The sequence below is a fragment of the Coccinella septempunctata genome, chromosome 3, assembly GCF_907165205.1.
Source record: "Coccinella septempunctata chromosome 3, icCocSept1.1, whole genome shotgun sequence".
In the NCBI taxonomy this organism is placed as follows: Eukaryota; Metazoa; Arthropoda; class Insecta; order Coleoptera; family Coccinellidae; genus Coccinella; species Coccinella septempunctata.
Genome location: NC_058191.1, coordinates 27192361 through 27203320, shown reverse-complemented (window position 1 = coordinate 27203320; position 10960 = coordinate 27192361). Strand labels below are relative to the sequence as shown.

At 33.6% G+C, this 10960-nt stretch overlaps 1 protein-coding gene across 1 annotated transcript in view; it reads left to right on the top strand.

Annotated features, from left to right (window-relative positions):
- Positions 1-644: 644 nt before the first annotated feature.
- The window catches only part of LOC123310576 (tyrosine-protein kinase Btk29A), a 76233-nt gene continuing 65917 nt past the window's right edge, over positions 645-10960 (top strand). Inside the window, exon 1 of the mRNA XM_044894101.1 lies at positions 645-1099. Within this exon, the coding sequence (XP_044750036.1) occupies positions 944-1099 (156 nt within the window). The 5' untranslated portion in view covers positions 645-943. The remainder of the gene's footprint in view (positions 1100-10960) is intronic.

Genomic DNA, 10960 nt, shown 5'->3' with positions numbered 1-10960 from the left:
ATTAAATTAATAGGTACTCAAGAATTTATGGTTAAGTTAATGGCCTTGGAAAATGATTTCGGATCTCAATGAAATATCCACTTTTTGAAATGGAGACCATAATCACAGTGTACTCTCGAACAAAGATTATAGTGTGTTAATATAATATTTGCTCTCGAATAGCATTATTATTATACAAGTTTATAAATGTTTGTACCGTGATTGAATCAGAATTTTGAGTATTCAATTTAATAATGAGTTAATACCCAAAGATCAGAATCTGCTCATTGCTGCACGTGTCAGTACGACTTGTTAAATTTCCAGAAAATCAAATCATCTCAAAGTTTGAGAATACGGAATCGTGTAAACTATTCCTTGTAGTGTATATGAAATCAATCTGAAATCATAATGAAAGAAGTAATTGATTTGAATAGGGATTATTGAACAATTTATTCGAAAAAATTGGCGAATGCGCCTGCCAAAAATAAGACTACCTATTTATTTCAAACTTATGTGAATGAATACTGATGGCAGGATTAATATATCCAAGTTTCATGAATTGAAAAATAAAAATCAATCAAGCGCATTCATGTATAATCAATGTTTCAGATGACTGTTGCATATGGAGTTGCATATGATAATGACAATTTCCCGAGTCAGCTCGACAACACCGCACATTTATTTCTGTTTACTTCTTTTAAAAGTTCACCCGTGAAGAAATTCACATGTTTATTTTTTGGTGGATCCTGTGTGTTAGTTAATTGTGAAGAAAGTGATGTTTTTGAAAAGTACATAAAAAGTAAAGACCAAACTCAGATGATGTCATTTATACCCGTGGTTAAAAATGAGGTTTTAAACCTAACCTATGTAGTGAAGTTCTCGTAGACCACATATTCAAAAATTTGAAAAGTGATAAGCAATAACTGATTGTTGATCGATATAAGATCTCAAAATGTGATATAAAATGGCTGGTCAAAATGGATCAAAGGAGAAAATCATTAAAGAAGGTTATATGGTGAAGAGGTCTCAGAATAAAAATTTTTATACTCTTGTGAACTATAAAAAAAGATGGTTTGTGATGACGAAGACATATCTCATTTATTATGACAATAATGAGGCAGTAAGTAGAAATAATTAATTTTTTTGTCAAGATTTCGTTTATCTTATTCCTTTCATGGAAAATGAAGGAAAATATTTCTGCTTTAGAACATTTTAGTCTTCAATGGTAGTCATTCGATTTCCTCCTATGAATCATTATCGCTGTAGGATTGAGATAATACACTAAATTGTGTTACAACAGCTCTGCTGCAGATTGGAATGTCCCTGTATTGTCCTTCGTCTTATCTACATTGGTTTCACTGCTATTTATGATTTGGAAAATGTAAAAGGAAATAATTCAGCTGTTTCAAATCTTCTTATAGTTTTGAATGGTTCAGGTGTATTCGTTGTGTCTAATTAAAAACAAATATACTTGATATCTTTTACAAGTTCAACCAACGAAGCAACCAGTTTGATGAATCATTTTCAAGGAATCTGATGCATAGTTCTTATGTCCTCTGTATCATTGATGAAAGAATTTGAGACCAAGTGAAGAAAAATGTTCCCAAACAATTTTTGTATCACTCACAAATTTCTTTTAGGATTCTGCGTTCTCTCATTGCTGTTCTAAAAAACCTATTATTTATGTATACTATGAGTTGATTATATTAATTTTGAATCAAGTTGTAATTATTTGGTCCATATTGCATACATGTATCGAATAGTTGTGATTAAAACAGCTGTTTAATTTTTCATCAGGGAGTATAGGAAGGAGGAAATGAAATCATGGTATTGAAAGCTATAAAAATAACAACTAAATCATTATTAGTTGTTACCCTCACATTAATTTCATTATTGATTGTTGATAGGCAGCTCACATAAGTACCTTTCTTTATTTTTTAGATGAAATTTAACTTGAAATGAATTACTTATACTTGTTTAGTGATGTAAAACTTAGACATTTCTTATTAATAATTAGGTGTTTTTCTTTCTTGAGTATTGAACTCAATGGTATCACTTATTTTTGTGAGGTGTACCATTAGCCTCAATTTTCACTCACACCATAGTCCTTTCTTTTATTCTAACTACCAATTGAGAAGTTGTAATGACTTAACAATCCTTGGTTCTTTGAACTTGTTTGAAACATTTAATTTTAAGAGTTTTTTTTGACTATGATCGGTAAGACATTTGTGCTTTTGGTGATACATTTTGTAACAGCATTTTCGTGATTTTTATTGGCAGTTCTAATATGATTTATCCAGATGAGTTTTTCAAATGGACAAAAATTTGCTTGTGTGAAGCTCTGTTTTCCTGCAAGAGTTTGCAGAAACAAAAATAAAAAAGGCGGATGCGCTAAAAATGTATATTGCTCCTATGCCAAGTATTAGGGCCATTTTAAGCTCATTTGAAAAATTTGAGTGAAAAAGTTTTCTAAAAGACCGGCAAATATGCAGAACATGATTTTTTGTCTGAAAACATAAATATTTCATGAAGAAACGTTTTTGATTTCCAATATCTTAAAAGGCCTGCATATTTGAACCCGTGATTCCTTAAGAAATATATATTACTATTTTTGGAGTAGGAATCACCCCTTTGCATTTTTGTCGCATCTTCAGTAAACACCCTGTTTATTCCTTTTTCATCTTTAATAATTCCGTGAAAAAACACAGATATTGAATATAATTTTCTGGGAATTGTGACAATAGAAATATTCATTCTGCAAAATGTCCTGAGATATCAACTTGGTATTTTTATGTATGAATGAAATTTCTGCGCTGGAACAAGTTTATGATTTCATTGGAGAAATGGAAAATGAAAGTTTGTTTCTGAAATTACTCTATTGTCGTGGAAATTGATGATTAAAATAGTATTCGATTCTGCGCATCCACCATTTGGTTGCTTAATTGATTTGAAAATATATTCAGATGCATAACACCCGTTCATATAAGAAAACAAATGTTACGAGCTAAATTGAACTACCAAATATTATAACAAAAGATAATATTATAACAAAAGGTGCTAACGCAACAAATAATAACGTTTGTATAATTGACATTTGTAAGTTAACAGTACACTCATATTATTATTTTCGTCACATAAGAGTCCAGATATAATCGAAATATTATGAAAAAAAGGTTTTGTAGATTATTATTCCTTTCATTTATTTAGATTCCATTAAATGGCGCTATATAATAATATATATGTATATAAATAATTGCATAGCTAGAAAAAGTCACCCCTAAAATCTGTTTTGTTAGAAACTTATTTATATAATACCTTCAAAAAATTAATTTTTCATGACTTGATCCGTTCTGAACAATTTACTTGTCTTCTCTCTTCCATAGAATGTCTAATCGATTTAATTTCTGCCAGTTTTCTGGTTTCTAAAAAAAAAATCTGAAATTGCTTTTCAAGTGCCATCTTTATAGGGCTGCTTTAAAATCAGAGACTGCTTATACAAAATATAGGAAATATGTTCACTCACACTATTTATCGATAAAGAATCACCCTTTGAATTTCTTCACAGCTATTCATCTACACCCTGTATATGCAAAATTTTTTCTTGACCACTTGATTTTTTAGGTTCTTTCGGTTATGAAGCCGTTCCTCGAATTATCCAACACATATTTAACACTTTGACTGTCCCATGAATCACATATGATACATAAAAATTTTCGCCAGGAGTCCATGAGTCGTATGTGATTCATTGATTCATTTGACGTTCAAGATAAATATGGTTACTTTTCATGAACGCCGCAGTTTGATCGGGTCATATGAGCTTAACGTTTTGTAGAAATATGTATTGATAACCTCAATCATAATTAATCATACGTGATTCAAGAAACGTCAGCATCAAGCCTTCCATTGGACTTGAAGATTTTGAACAAGAACACTTCCTTAAATGGCTGCAGAATTAATTTTTCATAGAATATATATTTTATGACTCAAAAGTAACCCTTCTCTTTCGATAAATGTGTTGGACGTGGGGGGTGAAAAAAAAATTAGAATGGGGACAGTCAACGTGTTAACCTACATTGAACACGTCTTTCACTTTTTTTTTGGGAGTGCATGGGATGATCAGTAAGCACTATGACTTTTTTATTTTGAAAATATTTCCGAAAACAATTTTTTTCACTCGCCTGATTACATAGGTTATGAGCATTATGATAAGCCACAAGAGTGCTGTATAGAAAATGTAGATATCCACCATATACAATTGATACCAGGCCAAATCTACACCGGCATTCTTCAAATGACTCCCCCCTCCATATTTGATGACATGATCTATCCAGAATGCAGCTTGATCCATCGGTTTCACAGGTTGTTCTCTCATCAGAGCTGATCTTCTTGCGACAGATTGTTTATATCTGAAAAAAAATTGAAATAAGACATAAGTCGTGCTCACTCATCTATTCAAAATAATCACAAGGAAGGATTAAAGGAAGATATTAAAGCTTTAAAACTTAGGAGAGAACCAAGAAGATAACCCTAGCTTTTAAACGTTGCTAAAAGCGATCATAATCTATCCATTTTCTTGTGCATTATGACATTCATAAATCCCTAGTGGTTTATGAGCCATTATTCAATAGTCTATAAATCTGACCCAGTACCTACTTTCTCGTAAGGTCTAAAAAAATCTAAGAACTGCCGATTGAACCAGAGCATACTCGACATTTTTCGAAATCCTGAAATTGCAGCTCCTGCAGGATCTTCACTGCATTGAATGAGGAATAAAAAATTTTACTCACTTAACACTCGACAGCATTTCCTTCAGCTTTCGACGAAAGCGTTCCTCAGTTATATCGTCAGGCTGTATTACTTCCGCGTAGCCGGCCGATTTGGCCTCGTGCATGTTCTTCACTTGGTCCCCATAAAATGGTATTCCCAGAATTGGCACACCATGGTATACACTCTCTGTGTTACCTCCCAACCCGCCGTGCGAGATGAAGAGTTTGACGTTAGGGTGTGCTTGAAAAACAAATGAATGATCCTATATGGAGATTGTACAATGCAGCTGAGCGAAAAAGAAGATCAATAATATGTATTGTCTTTTCAAACGGAATTAATTTAGATGCATAATGTTCGCCGATAATTAAATCAACAAAATGTTAGGATTCAAGTCGAACTAACAAACTACCCTCAGTCAAAGTATTACACGAAATTCCATTTTCGGTCTTATTTGACCTTGACTTCCTCAGAGAAACATAAGTACTCCGTCGACGAAACTGGAAAGTGGAATGAATTGCTGGTTCCTTCTATTCGATGTCAGTAGCGGATATGATGTATAAATACTACGTAACGACATCTGACAGAGAAACGGGAACCAACCCCCAATTCAATTTCCTAACTCTCAGAGTGAATGATCGTCTTTTTATTTCAGAAATAACACGGATAACAAATTTCGATAGATGAAAATTCCGAGATTTTTTGAGACATACGTTATATAAGGCGTTCACTGAAGCTGCGGCAAAAATGCAGGGGATAATTCCTTGCCAAGAAATACTATTATTTTGTTGAGAAACGTGGTCCAATATTTACTTGTACCCCTTCTGAGTAATGGATCGTCAAAAATGGGAACTTTCGTCGCGTTATTATTGTTAACATTGAAAGATAATGAGTATTTCATTAATCTAAACACAAGTAAGGTCATCCACCTACTGTTTGATAAACACCCTGATAACATTCCAGCTAGAAGTTGGAGGCAAAAAATATAAAAAGTATTTAGTGTGATTTACGTAAGCGGGTCACTGATTTTGTGACTAATTCATTGAAGAAAATTAAAAAGTGATGTATCTACATGATAGTATTTTTCAAGGACTATCCAAATGTGCTATAGAAAAAACTATCCTTTAAAGGCGGGGAAAGTTATCTCGAAAAAAAAAAAACAACTAAATTAATTTAGATCCATAACATCCACTGATTTTAAATAAACAAATGTTATGATCTAAATCGAACTAACCATCCCTCAAAGTATTAACAGACAACACTGAACGACATTTAGCTTACGGTGAGTTAACCATGTATTAGTGCCTTTTTGTATTTGTTTGTAATTCGTGTACTTGTTACCTTGCAGCCCTGAAGAAGTCCAAATATATGGACGAAACGTCGGCTTTGCTATAAAGTTGTTTTCTTTAGTGGTCCTAACCCCTGTGAAAAACTGTTCTAATACTAAATGAAAGGACGTGAAAAACTATTATAATTAACAGAAATGCCATCTCGTCGAGAAAGAGTAGATGCTGACCACGTTTTCTGTCTCATTTTACCTCGTCAGATCAACACAATTCATATCCTCTACACCTCTACTGACATCGAATAAAGGGACCATGAATTAATACAGTTTTCATCAAGGTTGAGTTGTGTTGCTCTGACGAAGTCAAATGAGACCGAAACCATGGTCAGAATCTGGTGGTATTTCTGGTAATACTTCAAGTGATGATGGTTTGCTAGTTCGATTTGGATCGTAACATTTGTCGATTTGCATTTGAATTATGTGATTTCGTATTATTCACTTTTCTTACTCTTGAAGGCGTCAACCATTTTCTATGAGTACGGTAAACGGTAAAATGATTTTTTAATCTGCTGGTTTTCAAGATTATGTGGTTCAGAGCTAATTTCTGACTAAATTTTTTTATTGCAACTTCTAGTTTTCCAGAAAGCGGCAATTTTTTTTGCATCAAACATGCCATTATTCTTTCAATGGCACATTCGGATAGCCCTTGAAAAATACTATAATACTGTTGATGGTTCACTTTTGAATATTGCTCGATGAATAAGACGCTAAATTCAGTGACCCGCTTACGTGAACCACACACTTTACAAATACTGAATTATTCTTAGCCTCGATTTGTTCTATAGGTTCACTAGTATATCAATCTTTCTTGGGTTACGAGATTTTCATTGCGAACACATATTTGAGAAAAAATTCAGGGATGAAGAGCAAAAATATCTAATTTTTACCCAAAATATCAGCTTGTGGTAACCAAGGCTTCATCATTATGTTTCCTGCTACACTTTCGACCTCCTTTTCAGATTTCAGCAGAACTCTCACTGGAGCCATCTCTCCCAGTACTTTCAATACGGCCTCTCGTTTCTCTTCTTCCATCGTTTCAAATTTAAGAATTGAGCCTAATGTGAAAAGAATGGCGCCTTGCTTGGCACCGTCTAAGAATAGTTTAATATCTTCAGGTAGCGGTTTTGTATCCTGAACGTGGAAACCGCCAATTTGTATCATGTTTGGCACGTATGGTCTCGCGGGTTCGATGCTCACGTGCGAATTTGCCAGAACAACCGACACGTTCTTCTGAAGTTCTCGCAGTGGTGGTGAATTTGGGAGATGCTTATCCACCAGACCTATAAATAAAGGAATATTTTTTATGATTGAATTGTATTACAGCATTTTTTATTACGCTGTTTGAATCTCCTCAGGTTGAGAAATAATTAGAACCTTAACCTAAATTGAAACCGTTTGGTAGTGCCATTAGGTGAACTGCTCTTTTATCGAAATGGAAATATTTTCCAACGGTTTTTGGGACAACGAGAGAATCTTCTGAATTTTCACACATTTTCCACATATTTTTGATATACTTCTAGGAATAGCCTTCATTAGCATTAGGACTTGTTCAATTTATTGATCTCGAACGCGAAAATCAAAGGGATGTATTTCAGGGTAGTCGGTTGTTTCTGTAACAAGTCTTGGTAAAAATTAGTTCATTTGTTATTTCTTGAATTGTGGATGTCACACCTACACCTTGTGGATTTTGCTATTATCTCATGGCTGACAATTATTGGTTTTTGCACCGAATGCAATTTTGAAGTAATGCCAGTATTCATCGACAAACAGCATTAGGACTTGTTCAATTTATTGATCTCGAACGCGAAAATCAAAGGGATGTATTTCAGGGTAGTCGGTTGTTTCTGTAACAAGTCTTGGTAAAAATTAGTTCATTTGTTATTTCTTGAATTGTGGATGTCACACCTACACCTTGTGGATTTTGCTATTATCTCATGACTGACAATTATTGGTTTTTGCACCGAATGCAATTTTGAAGTAATGCCAGTATTCATCGACAAACTACGAAATATATTCGACAAGTTTTGTTGCAAATGACTACAGACTGTACTATTAATCTATTCTTCCATTAAGATCAGTGCGTATTAGAAAGTTTTGTGCATTTTACATATTGTGAATATTCTTGTGTGATTGAAAACGACGGATAAGTGTATTATTTGTGTGGATATTATAGAGAGGATGAGGATTATGATGAAAACTGTGACTATGAAATCAAGAGGACCCCTAACATTGCTTGATTGAAGTAGCAAAAGAATTGATGGAGAATGTTTTAGTTGATTTTGTTTCTTTCTTATAATGATGTGAAAACTGTGACTATGAAATCAAGAGGACCCCTAATATTGCTTGATTGCAGTAACAAAAAAATTGATGGAAAATGTTTTAGTTGATTTTGTATCTTTTTTATTCTTTTACTATATCGTTAGTTTTTTGTGAAATGTGCGACGTTTTTTCTTTGATGATTTGTTTTGTGTAGACTGACAATTTGAATCCAAAGTTTTTACCTTGGGTATGCGTGGGTTTTGATATTTTTAATCATCAAACAACAAACAGCAAACAATTATTATATAATGTGTATCAGATACAGTTTTAGCAGAGGTTAGCGTAAACGAGGTCCATACAATTTGGTGTATGATTCAAGAGCTTAGGGAAAAACCCATGTGAAAGTATTGTGTGTAGTGCTCGGTGTAGTGCATTGTAAGAAATGAAATTTTTAACGAAATGAGCTGAAATATTTTATATTGAAGGGCATCTCGTACTGCAAAAATTGATCCTTTCTTAAAAAAAAAAAGAAAATCTAGTAAGTCCAGAAGAACAGAAACTTTTATCTGAAATAGAGGGAAAACAAAAGCAGAAAAATGTAAAATAATATAACTAGATTCAATATGTCAGATTGACTTAAAATTTACAACCCGATTCAAAAAAGAATCACAACTGCATGTATAGCCTTAAAACCATCCGGAAATTAATCAATGCTACAAAGATCAACTAGATGATTTATGGTTTCTTCTGGTTTCCCGCATTCACAACTAGGACTTTCAACTGAATTCCATCTTTATTCTGAAAAATTGGTCAAACTTTGAGGACCTGTATAACGAGAACGGATAGTCCTATATGAAGTATGCATCTGGCCTGATTAGAGCCAGAATTTAAAGCCATACAATTTTCGTATCAATCATTTTTTCGAAATTTTCAGTTCCACAGGAGGTATAATCGAAAATCGCGAAAACACCCTGACAGGGAAAACTTAGAAAATTCATATTGGCACATATCTGAAGCTATTCTAGCAATAAATGCTTTGGTTGTTCATAATTGACTTCTTATTCTACTTGTCTATACGTGAGAGTAACCAATTCTTTATCGTTTAAATATGCTAAGAGTGAAGCAGCAAGAAAGCTTAAGTAGTAAGCTTTCGATCTGTAGCGTAATGATATTTCTGGCATAACTCCAGGATCTGCAGTGAATACGGGAAATAGCTAAAACTCGGAATTATGTATTCAATATCACGATACCATTTCTGCATATTCTCTTGAAGAGATTCTCGATCAATTTTACCAGATTCTAAGCAAAATTTCATTGGTTCTTTGGGTGGTGGGACGATGTGATACCGGTATCTTGCAGTCGACAATGTATTGATGAATTTTGTTTTTATCCTTGAAATTTTCAGTTTCGATCACTTATAATTTTACTATCCAGCCTCTCAAACGAGAACAAGTCAAGTTTCAACCTTGAATTGACCACTCAATGTTGATTTAAGAAGCAAAAATCTGTGGCTCATGTGTAATTCCTGCGTGGTGCACTTTATTATGCGCTGTATAATTTTGATTTGTTTGTTTCAGTAATGAACCTCCCTAATGGAAAACGAAAGAAATAATTATAAGCCTCCCCCTGAAATTTTTTCAGTTTGGTTTGAGGTGTGTTGGAAAAATGAATAAAATATCCAATTTACTGAAGGAGTTTGGTAGGAAAGAGCCCATTGGTATCCCTCAATGTACTAGTTTTTGACTTCAACTATGCATTTTTAAGATGATAATTGAGGAATAAATCAAGAATCAAATGTGTTGAAGCAGAAGTTTGAAACAAGAAAATATAGATTGTCATACCGGTTGAAGGATTTCGATCGATGGTCTCCTTTTGATTTTCGAATAATCCACTCTTATTAAAGTTATTGTTCTGCACAATATAATACTGAATAAACTAATACGTTTCACTGTAAGAGTTTAGTTCAGTTATTCATTAACACCCAGTTGCAGAAACGTCAATTATTATTTAATGGTCCATTAAGGTTTTAATCCTTCATTAACCAGTGAATATTCCCTGTTTGGTGGGGGATTAAAATTTTAATGGCCCATTAAATTATAATTGAAGTTCCTGCAACTAGGCGTCAATAAGTCAAGTTTTACACCACTATATTCTCTTTATTTGCATAATAAATGTTGCAAGTTTTGGTAGAGCAATGGTACAGGGTTCAGGAAATATCTCACAAATGTGGATTTCATTCTCGTCGGGTTAATTTTTTTCAGTTGAAGGTTTGTTTGCAGGCGATGAGGGATTTTTTGTAATTTCTGCTTCGATAGAAATCCGAAATTCTCACCCATCAGAATTGAAACCGCGAACTAGGCTATTATGATTATATTTGGCACTACTACGCCTCTCAGAAACTTCTATTTCAATTTAGAAGCAGCCTGTATATTTTTATTTGATTATTTGCAAAACAGGTGTTATATTATTACCTTGGTTGATGGGTTCTATCTGATAACGAGACAGTATCGCCATGAAGAAATTACCGGTTACCGTTGCCAATCTTCCGAAGAAATTGTCGGTTGGTATACCCAGTATCGGATCTGGTGAGTAGGGCATGGTGGGATTAGCCAC